General features: G+C 36.5%; 1 protein-coding gene across 10 annotated transcripts; it reads left to right on the top strand.

Annotated features, from left to right (window-relative positions):
* Window positions 1-1,140: 1,140 nt before the first annotated feature.
* Window positions 1,141-17,716, top strand: LOC114281386 (manganese-dependent ADP-ribose/CDP-alcohol diphosphatase). 10 transcript variants are annotated; one of them, XM_082868936.1, is made up of 5 exons: window positions 1,152-1,259; window positions 1,351-1,391; window positions 5,312-5,449; window positions 5,611-5,681; window positions 13,904-15,401. In XM_082868936.1, exon 5 carries the CDS (start codon window positions 13,924-13,926, stop codon window positions 14,884-14,886), a length of 963 nt encoding a protein of 320 aa, XP_082725062.1. In that variant the 5' UTR covers window positions 1,152-1,259; window positions 1,351-1,391; window positions 5,312-5,449; window positions 5,611-5,681; window positions 13,904-13,923; the 3' UTR covers window positions 14,887-15,401. The 10 variants fall into 10 exon arrangements, 7 of the variants coding, with proteins under 7 accessions (XP_082725064.1, XP_028079633.2, XP_028079634.2 ...); XR_014329546.1 differs by adding an exon at window positions 17,487-17,716 and having other exon boundaries at window positions 1,247-1,391; window positions 5,547-5,681; window positions 13,904-15,102; XM_082868938.1 differs by lacking the exon at window positions 5,611-5,681 and having other exon boundaries at window positions 1,141-1,259; window positions 13,904-15,061.
* The last annotated feature ends 70 nt before the right edge of the window (window positions 17,717-17,786 follow it).

The following is a 17,786-nucleotide window of genomic DNA, read 5'->3' as shown; positions in this document are numbered from 1 at the left end:
TTGCTCCGGATTAATAGTCCTTCCGGACTATTAGTCTCTCATATGAGGGAATTATTGTATCCTAAGGGGAGGGGTGTGATTATTTCCTTATGATTGGTATCACATGAGACTAATGTGTGAAATGTCCATTTTACTCTCATGTTATTACTTAATAAACAATTAAAAAAAGGTAAAATAGTCTTTTGAACATGTATAGATTAATTTTTTAGTGTTGTTAATTTAAAATTATATATTAAATAAAAATATAAAATATAAATTATAAATTTAATTAAATTAAAAATAATAAATTAAAAATTAAAAATTATGGCCTTATAATTTTTTTAGTGTTGTTAATTTAAAGTTATATATTAAATAAAAAATACAAATTATAAATTTAATTTAATTAAAAATAATAAATTAAAAATTATGACCTTATAAATCAAAATTTTTTAGTGTTGTTAAATTATAAATTATAGATTATAGATTACAAATTTAAAATTATCTATTAAATAAAAATTATAAATTATAAGGGTAAAATAGTCTTTTACACATTTATTTTTATCCAGTTCGTCCAATCAAATATTGGATTTACTAAAAATAATCTAATACAGATATCTAATTCTATAACTAAACAAACATTGAATACAAATCTAATCTAACCAAATACTCAATAAGAATATATAACGATCTCATGGGTTACAATCCCAGGCCCCGTTTGTTTTCAGAGGTAGAATGGAGGGGATTGATGTGAGGGATTGTTAGTGAGGGGATTGATAGTGAGAGAATTAAGTAAAATTATGTTTCTTTTGATGATAGTTGTTAGTGTAGAGATTGTTAAATTATTTTTATATAAAATAATAAAACAAATAAAAAAAATACAAAAATATTAAACATTAATGTTTTAAAAAAATGCCCAACATGTAAAAAATTTTAAAAAAATAAAAATAAAATAAAAAATTTCCAGAAAAAAATAAAACAAATAAAATAATGATTTTTACTTAACAAAAAATATAAAAAATTAAACATTAATATTCAAAAAAAAAAATACCTAACATATAAAAAGTAAATAATTTTTTTTCTGATACGCCGAATTATTTTTCTAATTCAAGTCCTGAAAATCCATCCAAAAAAGCCTATCCTAATTCAGAACTCACCATCAAATCCCGCTCTATCTCTCAAAGAAACACAATCTCAATCCCCTTCTAACTCTCCAGACAAACGGGTCCTCCGGTCCAAACAAACGTAGCCAAAGTCAACCGACACATGCATCTCTGCATAGAGTAATCCTTCTCTTCCTCTTTTTCTCCCTCTCCCTCTCCCTCTCTCCCTGCCACAATTTCTAAGCCCTAACCTTTTTTTTTGGCAGCGCAGCACCGTCGACTACAACAGCATCCCTCGACCTCGATAGCCAGGCAAGTCTCTCTCTCTCTCTCCTTCTCTCTCTCTCTCTCTCTCATTGTGTGTCTCCTCCAATTTTGTGTTTGTCTCTGGTTCTGTTATCAAGCAGATGTTGGTAAATTTACTGCTTGTTTGGAAAGAATTTTTAAGTTGAGAATGATTTCGAGGGTTCTTCTATGTATATATATATATATTATTTTTTTCTTTCTGTTTTCATGCCAATAAATATTTTGACCAAGAAATATATATCTAATTGGGACGAGGTTTGCTAACACTAGAAACACTTGCAATGGAATTTTCTCTCTCTCTCTCTCTATGTATATATATCAATTTTTATATGTTGCATTAGACATCAAATAGGGGAGACAAAGAGCTCTCTAACTTTATTAATTATTTCTATGCATAAAAATTAAAGCATTAATACAATATATATAAGAACATAGACTACCAAATTAAGCATTTTTTTGATTATATATGAACTGTTTATTCCTCTGTTGGTGTGTTCCAATTACACTCTTACGGTCATCTGATAGCATTGCCAAGCAAAAATAGTCCTTTATTTGATTGAGATCTATTCGCTACTTCGAATGACCCCTCAGGCTTAATAACCAAATTAGCTACCCTATTAGGCTGACTTGCTTTGAAGTGAAAGGTGATTGTAGGAAGATTTACATAGCCTTTTGCTTTGTCTCACTCACAGCACTAACCCAATTTTAATGGATTTAAATAGTGCCTCTTTAGGTACAACTTTGAGTTCTCCTCTGTAACATCATAGGTAGGTTTCACAATATGAGAATTTCTCATACTAGAGTCTATTATGCACCCACCCACAGTGCCATTGCTTCTCAATCCAAACACTGCTTCATCTATATCTTTTCTCATTAAAGCTAATGCCTTGCAATTGCGAGTAGTAAGCTGCCTTGTTGTTGTTACGTAGCAAACGTGTCATGGTTGGATGTTGTCTTTTTAGTAAATCTCCATCAAACTTGAGAAAACTCTTTGGCTTAAGAGAGGTAGTGGATTGGTTTACCACTGGAAGGTAGTGTGAGAGTACTTCATAGCTCATATAACCAATCTTGAGCACGAAAGAATCACGACCCCATCCCAGACCTATCACTCCATCTGCTCGATTCTTGTCACATCCATAACTAATGCTATTACGTCTAATCTAAAAATTATATTTCGAGCATTAAATATTCTACTAGTGTTGGAACTTAATGAGAAATTTTCTTTGCAAGAATTCCTAATGTGGTGTTGTTTGCAAAGTGAACAATGTAGGCACAATACACCCTGTTGCATTGTTTTGGCACACAGAGTGAGTCTTTGCAAACGTTGGGGCGGAATTTTTTGGAGGTGTTCTTAGAGAAATGCTTTGGTGTTTGTTTGGAGCACTTTGTACAACCTTTGCACTGGGTTCATAGAAAATTGTTGGTAGCATTCATTTCCCACTTCATTTTGAAGGGTGGGAAATTGTTTCTAAAGAGTTGGAGACCAAATCTAAGAGCTCTAAACACTACACCACCTTGAATCCAAACACGTCCAACTTTTCCACCTTTCTCTTCATACATACACCACCTATTCAAGAGCCTTTTGGGTGCTAAGAAGAGAGTTTGAGAATCAAAGAGTTCATCCTTTCTTCCATAGGTAGACTTTTAAACTTTTCTCATCTATTTTCCCCATCTTTCTCTCTTACCAAACACTATCTTTTCAAAACTTTCTTGTACTTTCATGTAATTTAGCTTGTGTAAGTTGAGGGCTTAGCCTCCCTATTTTTTTGTTATCTAGATCAAATATAGACTTGTGAAGAGGATTCTATATCTTACTTTCATGTTAAGTTGCTAGCTTCTTCATTTTCTAGAAGCTATAAGAGCTTCCTCATTAAAAGTGTTGAAAACTCTACTCAATCCATTTTTGAACATGGAAATGGATGTTGCATCCATATTCCGTGAGTAAGAAGATGAGTTTTCAACTACTTTTGAAAACTCTATAAAACTTCCGCCTAGAAATCCTACTTAGAAATGGTGGCAATCTACTCTCTTTAATTAATAGCATCAAGGAAGCACGGGTGCGGGTACATAATTATGGTTAAAGGATCCAACCTACAAATTAAAATTAAATATCAAAACTAAAAAGAGAACTACTCATTTTCCTATAATTTAAAACCATTAAGCGTTAAAAATAATATTTGTGAAATCTTCCATTTTGACCTGTTATGCACTGCTATGTTACACGGACTCTTTGGAATTTCGAAGGTACCCGTGTCGACACGACATGACACGACACGACACGACACGGGTACGGGTGCGGGATACGGCCAGGATACGGCTCCTTAGAAACGGATACGGCAGAAGAATCGAAAGAGAAGAGAGCAAGGAGAGAACCTGGCCTTCGACTTCAATCGGTTGCATAGCATCGATCGATCTGCGAAGTTGATCTGCGAAGTCAATGTATTGTGCCCCGTCGTCTTCCCCTTTGATCTCGATCTCGGACTCTCTTCGTCGCTTGATCTGCGAAGTCTCTTCGTCACTCTCTCTCTCTCTCTCTTATTTCTTTTTTGATCAGTCTCTCTCTGACTTTTCTTTTTAATATAATTTGAATTATATATAATATAAGTTATATTAATATAATATTATTCATATTATATAATATTATTTATTCAAAAAAATATTATATAATATAATGTCATAAATAACATAACTTTTATGTCTAAAATTAAAACAATTTATTTTATCATATATAATATAATTTATTTTATGTCTAAAATAATGTTTATAATTTTTATTTATTATTTATTTGTTATTTTTTTAATAAAATTTGTTATTCCTTAAACTTTTTAAACTCATCTTCATATAATAAGTATATTTAAAAATAACTATTTAACGTATTTCTGTACTCGTATCCTAATTTGGATCCGTATTCACGTATCCTTAATTTTTAATTTTAAAGTGTCTGACCTTTAGATACACACTCCGTACCCGATACCCGCACCCGAGTCCGTGTAACGTAGATGCACTGTGAATTTGTTATCATAATTTATTTTTAAAATCTATCTTTTTGCTCATCAATTTGCTATTTTTATAGGGTGAGACCAAAGAAATAACAGGAGACCAAAGAAAGATTTAAAGTTAATTGCCAAAAGTAAAGGAAAAAAAATTCTCAATTGAGGCAGGTTGCAATTGCAATTTGCATAATACATAAAATTGCATCATTTTCAACCACTACTAATCAACTAATACCGTATCAATTTTTAATGTTTTGTGCATAAACTTTAAAAGTTTGTTATGATTAAAGATTTTATAAAGAAAATCTTGGAGGATTTGAAGTAAAAGCATAATGCATAGTCATACACATAACTGCCCTTTATAGGCTTTGATATTTTTTTTGTTCAAATTGCTTTTTAAAAAAATCATTTGCTGATATGCTTATACAATTCATACAAATAGACAGAACAACAGAGAAACATCAAAATTGCTGATCTGCAAGGGCACTAAAAAAATAAAAAATAATAAAAAATAAATAAATTGCTAATCTGCAAGGGCACAAAAAAAAAAAAAGGCCCAGGCGTACCCATGGCGTACCCACGCCGTACCCGAATGAACCAAACGTACCGGGCCCCCTGTTGTTGTACTTGGTACGCGTACCCATGGCATACCCACGCCGTAGCCAAATGAACCAAATGTACCGGACCCCTTTTTGCCGTACCCGGTACGCATGCAGCTATACCGGTACACATACCCGCACCCGCACCCGCACCCGCACCTGGTAAGTACTCGGTACTCGTATGGCACTATTTTTGGAGTACCTGTGCTTCATAGAATAGCATGGATTTGGATATTAATTTACCCTTATTCACGAAGTGTTGAATGTAGGTTTCCATCTATTTCTTTGTTTAATTTATAGTTTTCATTTTCCTTTACTCTCTCTATTTTCTTAGAAGCTCTACAAAGCGTTCAACATCTCTATAAAGATTTCACTAGCTCTATAAAGCTTCCCCCTAGAAATGGTGGCAATCTACTCCAATTAATAGCATGGATTTGGGTATTAATTTATCCTTATTCACAAAGAAATGAATGTAAGTTTCTATTTATTTCTTTGGCTTGACTTTTTCTAGCTTCAACTTCCATACTTGTTAGATTTTTCATTTAATAGCTTTTGTACATATCATATAGCATCTCTTGTTGTTGAATGATGGGTGAAGCGTATCTACATCTTCCTTGAATATCCTCATGATAGGTAGGAGTAGAAAGGATGATCATTTGGAAATGCTTTGTTTACTCTGTTTTGGCTCTGCTGCACAAAAACAGGTATTTCTAGATTTTCTGTACGGGCGGCCCAATAAATTGTATGGCCAATAGTTATTTCATACGGTCTAACCATTTATTTGAACAGCCAAATGGTGTTTCTAGGCAAAATAGAGCAACTCCCTAGTAGCAAACAGAGCAATTTTTGACAGATGATCTCCTAGGCACTTACAGATTCTTTCATTTATATTTTTTTATGATTTGTTAGATTCAACTTTTGTTTAGTTGAATAGAGTTGCTTCTTGTAATAATTTCCAACCCTATTTCTTTCTGTTTCTTTCATTATAGTTGCTTGTTGTAATAATCTCCAACCCCACGTCTTTTTATTCCTTTCATTGTAAAGGTTTGATGAAATAACTTCCGACCTCTATTTATTTCTATCCCTTTCTATGTATGTCTTCTGTGGGTAATAGAGATTAGAGGTGATCGGTCGTTGACCTTTGGGAAGATGGTGGGCACTTCAATGGCCTGAGATCACTGGAGGTGGAAGAGGAGAAGACCAAGGCAGGCTTAGAGAGGAAAGGGGTGGCAGTGAGAGACCTTTTACACTTAGTGTATGTTATGTGATTTTTGTTGCTCTTATTGTGTTGATGTGGCTGCGCTTATGATCCAGTTATATAGACTCCAGGAGTATTGGAGCCCAAGCAACCTCCAGACAAGTGGCAAGTTCTCCTCGACTCGACAGGAGGGTGGTACCAGTCCTACTAGCTGTGTCTTATGATTCCAGTCCTTGGGAAGGTTGCATCATAGCAGCTGCAGGTGTAGGTATGATATCTTGAGAGGCGTATCATATGTGCATCAGATGTAAGTGTAAGGTCAACAACCCTTTCTCTAGGCCAAGTCAAAATGGGAGTTGTCACTGCAGGGAGACAACTACATGACCTTGACGATCCTGAGGCCTTGGCCTCTAATCCACAATCTTGCCTTGTACCATACCATACCCTTATTTTAACCTGAAATTCTTTCGGCACCTCTACGACTGTATATGGGGATGTTGGGTGTTGGACCCAAGGGGATTCAAATAGCAGACCTTGGAATTGCCATGGAGGCATGGAGAGCATTCTGCGAAAAAACTCACACACCTGGCGACGGCGGTGAGTGGGGGTGGAGCTCGAAGCTATAGAGTTGGAGTTCGAAGCTATGTAGTTTGAACCTCTTCAGTTTGAAGCCTTCTTGTTCACTAGCAACCAAACAATGTAGTTTGAACCTCTCTAGTTTGAACCACTCTAAAAATTAATAATAAAACATTATTTTGGTGGAGAGCCAAAGGATTGGAGAGCACTCTAAAAATTAATAATAGAATATTAGAGAGCTATGAAATTGGAGAACTTTTAGAATAATAAAAGAGGTATGAACTTGGAGAGCTCTAAGAATAATAATAAAACATTGGAGAGCTATTAAATTGGGGAGCTTCTAAAAATAATAATAAAATATTGGAGAGTTATAATTTGGAGAGCTCTAAAAATAATAAGAGAGCTGTGAAATTGGAGAGCTCTAAGAATATTCAGAGAGCTGTGAACTTGGAGAGCACTAAGAATAATATAATAAAATATTGGAGAATTATAAAATTGGAGAGCTCTTAAAAATAATAATAAAATATTAGAGAACTATGAAATTGGAGAGCTCTAAGAATACTAAGAGAGCTGTGAACTTGGAGAGCTCTAAGAATAATAATAAAAAATATTGAAGAGCTATAAAATTGAAGAGCTCTTAAAAATAATAATGAAATATTGGAGAGCTATAAATTGGAGAGCTCTAAGAATACTAAGAGAGCTGCAAACTTGGAGAGTTCTAAGAATAATAAAAAAAAAAATATTAGAGAGTTATAAGTTTGGAGAGCTCTAAAAATACTAAGAGAGTTGTGAACTTGGAGAGGTCTAAGAATAATAATAAAATGTGGAGAATTATAAAAGTGGAGAGCTCTTAAAAATAATAATAAAATATTAGAGAGTTATGAAATTGGAGAGCTCTAAGAATAATAATAATAAGTTACTGGAGAGCTATAAAATTGAAGAGCTCTTAAAAGTAATAATAAAATATTGGAGAGCTATTAATTGGAGAGCTCTAAGAATACTAAGAGAGCTGTGAACTTGGAGAGCTCCAAGAATAATAATAAAAAATGTTAATAAAATCGAAGAGATCTTAAAAATAATTATAAAATATTAGAGAACTATGAATTGGAGAGCTCTAAGAATTAATAATAAAATATTGGAGAACTATAAAATTGGAGAGCTCTAAAAATAATAATAAAATATGAGAGAGTTATGAAATTGGAAAGCTCTAAGAATACTTGGAGAGCTCTAAGAATACTAAGAGAGCTGTGAACTTGGAGAGCTATAAAATTGAAGAGCTCTTAAAAATACTAATAAAATATGGGAGAGCTATAAATTGAAGAGCTCTAAGAATAATAAGAGAGCTGTGAAATTAGAGAGTTCTAAGAATAATAATAAAATATTAGAGAGTTATAAAATTGGAGAGCTGTAAAATTATTAGAGAGCTATGAAATTGGAGAGCTCTAAGAATAATATATTACAGAGCTGTCACCATGTGAACTCCCGCTACTTCGGACACTTAGCAAGTTTTATGGAAAATTGGGGGCCAGCTCTTGAGCTCTACTTTGTGGGAGAGTTATGAAATTGGAGAGCTCTAAAATAATAATAAAATATTAGAGAGCTTTGAAATTGGAGAGCTCTTAAAAATAATAATAAAATATTGGAGAGCTCTGAAATTGGAGAGCTCTCACATGTGGGCTATCACCTAAGCTCTACTAGAGAGAGCTTTTCTTTGTCGACCTCTAATATCTTGGAGAGCCCTCAAAATAAATGATAATATGTTTGGAGCTATCATAATGTAGAGAGCCGAAAAATAATAATATATTTAGGGGTTGTTTGGGATGATCTAAATAAGTATACTTTTTGACTTTTTATGAAATATGGGTTGAGTTTGGGATGGGTTTGAAGTGATGTGTTAGAGAGGTGATGTGACTTAAATAGAATAGTGACTTTTTGACTTTTTGTCTTTTTTCAAGTATGCCAAACTTGGCCTTAGAACTATACACATTGGTGAGCCAAGAGATTGGAGAGCTTTACTTTGGAGAGCCAAGAATTAGGAGCCAGCTAGAGTTCTACTTCATCGGTAATCTTGGAGAGCCATGAAATTGGAGAGCTCTACTTGGAGAGCCAAGGAATTGGAGAACTCTACTTTGTTACTTCACCATTTTGGAGACATAACCAAATTTTGATGAGAAAATTGGGAGCCGGCTTTACTAAGGAGAGCTCTACTTCATTGGCCTCCGCCATCTTGGAGAGCCAAGAAATTTGAGAGCTCTACTTTATTGGAGACTTCGCTGAAAAAAATTGATGAGCCGAAAAATTGATAAAAATGTATTTGGAGATAACTCTACCAAGGAGAGCTTTACCACCTTGGAGTTTTTCTCTACCTAGTAGAGCTATATTTACCACCTAGCTCTACCAATGAGAGCTCGACCATTACATGGGCTCTACTTTTGTTGGCTCTACTCCTTTGGAAACTTAGCCAAAAATTGATGAAATCATTTGGAGCTAGCTCTATCAAAGAGAGCTCTATCACCTTGAAAGATAGCTGCTACTGAGCATGGCATGGTGTGTTTCAGGAACTCTATCTTGGTTAGTTCTTCTGAGAATTCTACCTTAGAAGTCAAGGTAGCGAAGGCACTTGGGTGTCGATTTTTGGAGCGTGGAGCGTGCTTTATCCTTACTGTGTCGAATTCATCTATCAGCTTTCAGACAATGGTTTTGTATGAAGCCAAGGGGGCTTTTTGATAGCATAGTCTCCATTGGTCTGCTTGACCACCAGATTAGAGTCGTCTTTCATACATAGGAGACTTACTCCTAGATGGAGTGTTGCTATAAGCCCCAATATCAGAGCTTCATCCTTTGCCTCGTTGTTGGAACATCTAAACTTCAGTTTGTATGATAAATTGACTTAAATTGTATTTGGAGAAGGACAATTCCAACTTCTTCTCCTTTGGAAGTAGATGATCTGTTGAAGCTCAAGCTCTGTTCTCCTTCGGTGTTCACTTCAATAGCATGGAATTCATCACCTGGAAGTTCATTTGAGGGTGGCTCATGTTTCTACTTAGGAAGTGAGCTAGGAGGTCAGTCGAACCTTGGCTCTTGATGGCCTTACGGGTTTTGCAAATGATATCATATTCTGCCACGAGAGAAGCCAGTGTGCTGGCCTATTGGAGAGGGCCGGTCTTGTAAGCTATGAGCATCCCTTCGATACACATTGACACCAGTTGATGTTCTTCCATCAGATCTTGAATGTCTACTGCTTTTTCTCTGAAGCAGCAAACATAAACCAAGATATCTTCTTCTTGTCGTTGTGTCTCTCTTATGAGGTGGAGAGTAGTTAATCTCTTTTCGACATAAAAGAACTTGATATAAAACTTCTTCACCAAGTCTTCCCACGAAGAGATGGAACCAACGGTGAGGTTGGCATACTAAGAAAATGCTTGGTTTGTGACGAATTTGGAGAACTCTCTCATGCTGAGGTTTCGGTAAGCATCAAGAAAGCGCGAAACGTGCTCTCTAGTATTCCCTTTTCGTCTGTCAAAGCAGACAAACTTGGGTACAGTATTCCCTTTGTTTGTCTGAAGTAAACTGTATATGTGTTCTTTCACCACGTCCAATGTTAATGGTTGGGCTGAAAGAGTTTGGTCTGGCAGAAGAGTTGGAGAGTAAGTTGAAGCTACTGCGGTGGGAGTTCCGCTGATCGAACCAACTTGTGGTGGAGGTACTTGGCTTGGAGCCAAACGGAGGGAGCATGGCAGATGTTTGTCCTCCTGTTTGGTTTTGCAAGTTGTTTGGTGGAGTGGGGCTAGCCTCTAAGCCATTCTGAGTTAATGGCAGCACGCCATTTTGTGATGAAGAAATGGGGTTAGATGATGATGGAAATGTAGGTGCCCTTCGTAAGGCTAGTAGGGCATCTATCAAGAGTTGTTGGTTCTGTTAGAGAGAGGTGACACTCTTAGTCAATACACGTAGCTGCTCCTCTATGGCTGATTGAGAGGATTGTTCCTTCGGAAAGTCGTTAGGGCTGTGTTTCGAGGTCTCCACCAGGGTCTCCCTACTGCCACCTTGGGATGTTGATGTGCCGTTTCTGGTGTTCTTTTTGGGGTGCCATGTGAAGTGAGCGCCACTCTTCCCTAGTGGAGTATAATATGGGTGATAGAGATTAGAGGCGATCGGTCGTTGACCTCTAGGAAGATGGTGGGCACTTCAATGGCCTAAGATCACCAGAGGTGGAAGAGGAGAAGACCAAGGCAGGCTTAGAGAGGAAAGGAATGGCAGTGAGAGACCTTGAACACTTAGTGTATGTTATGTGATTCTTGTTGCTCTTGTTGTGTTGTTGTAGCTGCACTTATGATGCCGTTATATGGATTCTAGGAGTATTGGAGCCCAAGCAACCTCCAAACAAGTGGCAAATTCTCCTCGACTCGATAGGAGGGTGATATCAGTCCTTTGAGCTGTGTCCTATGATTCAGGTCCTTGGGAAGGTTGCATCATAGGAGCTGTAGGTGTACGTATGATATCTTGAGAGGCGTATCATCTGCGCATCAGATGTAAGTGTAAGGTCTACATCTCTTTCTCTAAGCTAGGCCAAAGGGGGAGCTGTCACTGCAGGGAGACAGCTATACGACCTTGACGATCTCGAGGTCTTAGCCTCCAATCCACAATCCTCCAAGGATCCCAAACGGGAGTGCCTAGGTCCTGCTCCCAACCTAGGCAGCTCAGGGGGTGAGTGCATGGGTGAGCCAAGGGCTCATTCTGAGCAGCTAAGTAAACATAGGAGAGCCAAACATAGGTGAGCCAAGAGTTCAACTATTTTGCTATGGAGCTGGGGTGAGCGGGTAGAGAATATATTTCTTGAGTTATGAAGGGCCATGGAGAGCTCTAGGTAAGCCAGCTCTATCAAAGTGAGCTGTGGCCCTGTTTTCATACTTGGTGGTGTGCATGCCCCCGCTTAGGCTAGGCATACGACCCCAACTCATTGTGGTGCCTAGGGGTCTGCTACGTAGATGTGTGATGGTACTCATCATGGTGCCTCAGGGGTCTGTCATGTGTATGTATGATGGTGATGACGTGACACCCGTAGGGCTCGCCACATGCAAAGCATAATATAGATACCCACATCTTCCAATTCCCATTTCTTTCTGTCCCCTTTATTTCCATGCTTTTCATATCCGTTGATAGCATCATGTTTTCTTTATTATAATCCTTATTCTTCCATCCATGTTTCATGCATTTGGATTCGACTCATTTACATTTATGGACTCTATCATTTCCTATGTGATTTTGTGTGCTACCTCATGCTTTGAGATGACTCACACGTTATACATTAGTAGCCAAATATATAGTTGCATTCTCGTGTATGTATCGCATTAGTATTTTGCATGTAGGACCATGCATATTTTGCTTACTCTTTTCTTCATCTTTTTGTTGGATGCAAGTAAATACTAGGTGAACATTTATAGTTTTAGCATCCTGCTTGTACATGATTTTCTTATTATGTTTAGCATTTTACCATGCGTCTAATTGCTTAAGTGATTTATCTCTATGATTGTCAGTGGATGGAGGTTGTGTCGTTTAAATTGGAATGATATTGATTTTTATGCACGTGAGCTCATTTTCCCTCGAGCTGTACATTTTTCAAAACTCTTTTAAAATGTATGAAATCAAAACGTTCCGAGTTGAATGGTAGTCTATGCCTGATTGCTTCAAATAATAAATTTTAGCATTAATAATAATCGGAATATGAGCCATATATTGTTTATAAAACTCGTAGGAATATGAGCCATATATTGTTTATAAAACTCATATTATGGTTTAGTAGAGACTGATCCTTTGATTGGGTGAGTAGAGTGCTCAATTCATGAATCATGACCTTCTCCCCTCATACCTAAGGTCCCGAACTGAGACATCTTTGGTTGTGAGGGACAGTGGCCTTTGGCATGAGTCATGGGTTTCCTAGTTTTTTCAAAAGATTAGGTGGCGACTCTGTGATCTGGTGCAACCCATTTCTAGCACATTTTGTGATTAATGGATTTTCTATAGATTTGCCGGATATGGACTCTCATTTATGTTTCTCATTGCACTCGTGAGACTAGATTGAAATCGGGAGTTCAAACTGTTGGGCGCGCTCGGTTACCCCTAGGACATCCTATACAGAGTAATAGGCTTGGGCAAGTCATCATCCTTAATCAACGAAGTGCAGCACGTCATCCTTAACTGTTGACAAATAACTAGAGAATAACAGTACCAAAGAAGAACTTGAATAGGACAACAAAATCAAAGCACAACCAAGAACTACGAAGTTCACCCAACCAATCAGCCACAGTAGGACAAGAAGACACACAACAACATGAGGCATTAGAAACACTCAGAATAGAAACTATTACTCTTTCAAGCTTCCAAACAAGAATAGAGGGCTAATCCAGTCAAAAGTGGAACAAACTCACCATTAGTTCATCAAACAAACACCAAAGAAGACCTTATAAGTGCAAGTTGGCACCTAGAGAGGGGATTCCAACAACCAAAAACAATCAAAAGGGCCACAATCGTGATTCAAAAAAATAGGCCACAAAAATTACGAAAATCATTCAAAATTCACAAACTAACATCAAATGACTTCAATTAATTTTGTAAAAATCATCATAGATACCAAGAGGCAAAACCAAGTCACACCATGTGTTTTTCGGATCACAGCGCCTGTACAAACCTGACGTCACACTAACGTCATCATACGGATGATGATCTCAGCACGTCACCTTCACCTAGTGATGAGCTCCAGTCTGTTGAATGCTTGCTTGAGTAGAATTGAGTGCTGTGATACCAAGTTGAAGTGCAAAGTATGTACAAATTAGGGTTGGGGTTAGAGGGAGAGAGGAGAAGTACGAAGAGTACGGCAATGATAGGTTTAGGGTGATTGATTCAACCCTTCACCTCAGCATGCGTTTATACAATATGACAACATAACAATAGTATCCCTCATTATAGAATTAAATTGCACACATACGCAACACACGACTACGCTAACATATATTAAGCAATCTGACATGTATTATAGTAGGTTGGCCATTGGTTTTTCTTATGATTTCACCATTGACAAACTATGGAAATTGTTGTTGTTTAATTGCACATGCACCACGAGTTTAGTAACAATTCATTCTTGTAATTTGATAGGACTCTTGTGCTTGCTTGGAATGGGCTCTACTAATGGTTTAGTGAGTGCACAGGGAAAGCAAACAATTTTTTCCTTTGGAGTTATATCAGACGTCCAGTATGCTGACCAGCCTGTTCGCCGTTCATTTGCTGGTGTTCTTCGGTATTATCGACACAGCATTTGTGTGTTGCAAAGGGCAATCCATAAATGGAATGAGATACAGAAACTTAAATTTGTGGTCAATTTTGGGGACATTGTTGATGGCTGTTGCCCCAAAGATCAATCTCTTAATGCTGTTAAGCTTCTTGTTGATGAATTTGAGACTTTCAAAGGCACTATCTATCACATGATTGGAAATCACTGCCTGTACAATCTTCCTCGTGACATGTTACTTCCATTATTGAAAATTCCTAGTCTAAATGGTCATGCATACTATGATTTTTGTCCAATCTCGGAATACAGATTTGTAGTCCTTGATGGCTATGATATTAGTGCCATTGGTTGGCCTCAAGATCATCCAAACACTATTGAGGCATTAAAATTTCTTAGGGAGAAAAATCCCAATTCAGAAAAAAACAGTCCAGAAGGGCTGATGGGCCTGGAGAGAAGGTTTCTCAAGTTCAATGGAGCGGTTGGAAAAGAACAATTAAAATGGTTGGATGGAGTGCTTGAGGATGCAACAAAGTCGAACCAAAAAGTTGTACTCTGCTGCCATGTGCCTTTAGATCCTGGTACAACGTCCCAAGAAGCACTTTTGTGGAATTATGATGAAGTAATGGATGTGGTACATAGATATAGTTGTGTCAAGGTTTGCCTGGCTGGACATGATCACACAGGCGGACACTCAATAGACTCACATGGGGTACACCATCATGTATTTGAAGCGGCGTTGGAGTGCCCTCCTGGAACGGATGCATTTGGATATATAGATGTTTTTGATGATAGGTTACTGCTTATTGGAACTGATCGAATGAAGAGCACTGAAATGATTTTCACTCCTTAAGCATGCCAGATAATATCATCCCGCAGAATCTCCACCTCTTCTTCTTCTTCTTTCTTTCTTTTAAATGATAATCTACAACTTGTTCTTTTTTTCAATGTGATTTAGAGGAAAGTGTCCAAGGCTTTGAATGGATATCAATATTGAAATGGGTTTCCTCGCCAGGAGTTGAAATTAACAGCTAGCAAGTTTCTAGTGTTTTCTCCCTTGTTGAAAGAGGTATGGGTACAACTTAATTTGTACTAACAAAAAGCTATAAGCAATAATATGCAATTTCAGTATGCTAGATGTTTTATGACTTCAATTCTTACTTGTAATATTGCAATGGCTACCTCTGTCCTTGAAGTTTGTGGTGGAGCATCAGTTATGTATGCCTTATTGTTTGGAGTCAGTCTTATATAAGCCTTGTATAGTATTTAAAGCATTGATGCTTGTGTATCATGCATTGCTACTTAATTTTTGTTGAACAAGCTCTTACTTTTGAGATTCCAAATTTGGATAGTGATTTTGGCTTTTCATTTTCTTTCTCCATGTTGGATGTATTAGATGTTGATGGAAAATCAGTACCTGCAGTTGACACTCTCTTACATTGGCAACCAAAGAAAGTGAGAAAGTGACCAAACGGCATAATATATAGGTCATGGGCCCACTAATTTTCAATTGGTTATGGTTGCTGATGGTAACCATGGCCATTTAGTAATGGAATTGTTAAATTAAACATGAAACTATGTACAGATAGATTTGCCTTGTTTAAATATCAAATTGTTCTTTGGTACAATTAGTTTTGACCATCTTGTTGCAAAGGAAAAAATTTATATAGAGACTATATAGATCTCGTCACTCCAAACATTACTTTGATTCCCTAAGAGCTTCTGATGGAATTGTATTGATTTTTTAGTTATATTTAGTCGAGGTGCGCGTAAGCTGGTCTGGACATTCAATTATCAAAAAAAAAGAAAAAAAAAAAAGAAAAAAAAAGAAGGTTCTATGTCTATGTCAACTCCCTTATGGCACCTTTCCCACATTAGGCCTTATTAGCCATGGAAAACTATAGAGCACCTTATGTCACATAAGAAAAGTAAAGCTAAGACCAACAAATAAAACCTACATGTAAGTTCCACATATACAATTCAAATTACAATCTTCTTTTCTTCACTTCTGCTGGGACAACTTTGCCTTTCTCTTCTCCGTGTACAAGAACTTCATATGTACTAACAAAAATCTATAAGCAGTAATATGCAATTTCAGTCTGCTGGATGGCTTGTGACTTCAATTCTTACATGTAATACTGCAATGGCTATTTGGAGTCAGTTTTATATAAGCGTTGTAGAGCAGTTAAAACATTGATGCTTGTATATCATGCATTGCTACTTAGTTTTTGTTGTACAAGCTCTTACTTTTGAGATTCCAAATCTGGATAGTGATTTTGGCTTTTCGTTTTTTATCACCATGTTAGAGGTATTAGATGTTGATGGAAAACCATTAGCTGCAGTTCTCTCTTAAATTGGCAACCAAAGTGAGAAAGTGACTGAACAACATAATATATAGGTTATAGGCCCACTAATTTTCAATTGGTTGCGGTTGCTGTAGGTAACCATGGGCATTTACTAATGGAATGGTTAAATTTTGACACCTTGTACAGATAGATTTGCCTCATTTAAATGCCAAACTGTTCTTTGGTACTATTAGTTTTGACCATCTTGCTCCAAAAGAAAAATATCTATATAGAGACTATAGATCTTGTCACTGCAAGCATTACTTTGATCTCCTAAGGGCTTCTAATGGAATTTTGTTGATTTTTAAGTTAAATTTATAAAATGATTAAAGGCCAATGTAACTCAATACCGAAAGGCTAATGGAGGTCATTTTGATCATATTAGCCACAATTTAAGCACAAAGAAAAGAAAAAATCGTTAGAAATAAAAATAAAAAATCACATATATCTCTCTAGTAGTCTTGGGAAGTGAGAATATTGACAAAAACGCATTGGACATCAATGATAATGGAGAACATTTTACTTGGACTTTCTCAACAAACAAACAAAGATGATGACCCCAATCTACCATTGAACCGTACATTACATACATGTCTATGTCTATGTCAACTCCCGTAAAGCACCTTCCCCACAATAGGTCTTATTAGCCATGGAAAACTATAGAGCCCCTTATGTCACATAAGAAAAAGTAAATCTAAAGAAAAACTACATGCTAGTTCCACATACAATTCAAATTACATTCTATTTGTCACTTCTGCTGGGACAACTTTGCCTTTCTCCTCCATGTACAAGAACTTAATATGTACTAACGAAAAGAATAAGTAATAATATGCAATTTCAGTCTGTTGGATGTCTTGTGACTTCAATTCTTACATGTAATAATGCAATGGCTACCTCTGTCCTTAAAGTTTGCGATGGAAAATCAGTTACGTATGCCTTATTGTTTGGAGTCAGTCTTATATAAGCCTTGTATAGTATTTAAAGCATTGATGCTTGTATATCATGCATTGCAAGTTAGTTCTTGTTGTACGAGCTCTTACTTTTCAGACTCCAAATTTGGATAGTGATTTTTGCTTTTCATTTTTTATCACCATGTTGGATGTATTAGATGTTGATGGAAACCCATTGGCTGTAGTTGACCCTCTCTTGCATTCGCAATCAAGCAAAGTAAGAAAGTGACCGAATGGCATAATATATAGGTTATGTGCACACTACTTTTCAACTGGTTGCGGTTGCTGAAGGTAACCATGGGCATGTACTAATGGAATGGTTGAATTAAACATGACACTATGTACAGAGATTTGCTTCCTTTAAATGTCAAATTGTTCTTTGGTACTACCAGGTTTGACCATCTGGCTGCAGAGGAAAAAAATATATATAGAGACTATACAGATCTTGTCACTCCAAA

Source organism: Camellia sinensis, chromosome 5 (genome assembly GCF_055761805.1).
Source record: "Camellia sinensis isolate YWXY chromosome 5, ASM5576180v1, whole genome shotgun sequence".
Taxonomy (NCBI): domain Eukaryota; kingdom Viridiplantae; phylum Streptophyta; class Magnoliopsida; order Ericales; family Theaceae; genus Camellia; species Camellia sinensis.
The sequence above is the reverse complement of the archived record's forward strand: the minus strand, read 5'-3'. Positions and strand labels throughout refer to the sequence as shown.

Excerpts from the sequence above, each read along its gene's own strand:
- LOC114281386 (XM_028223832.2), top strand. The coding sequence starts at position 13,924 with ATGGGCTCTACTAATGGTTTAGTGAGTGCACAGGGAAAGCAAACAATT.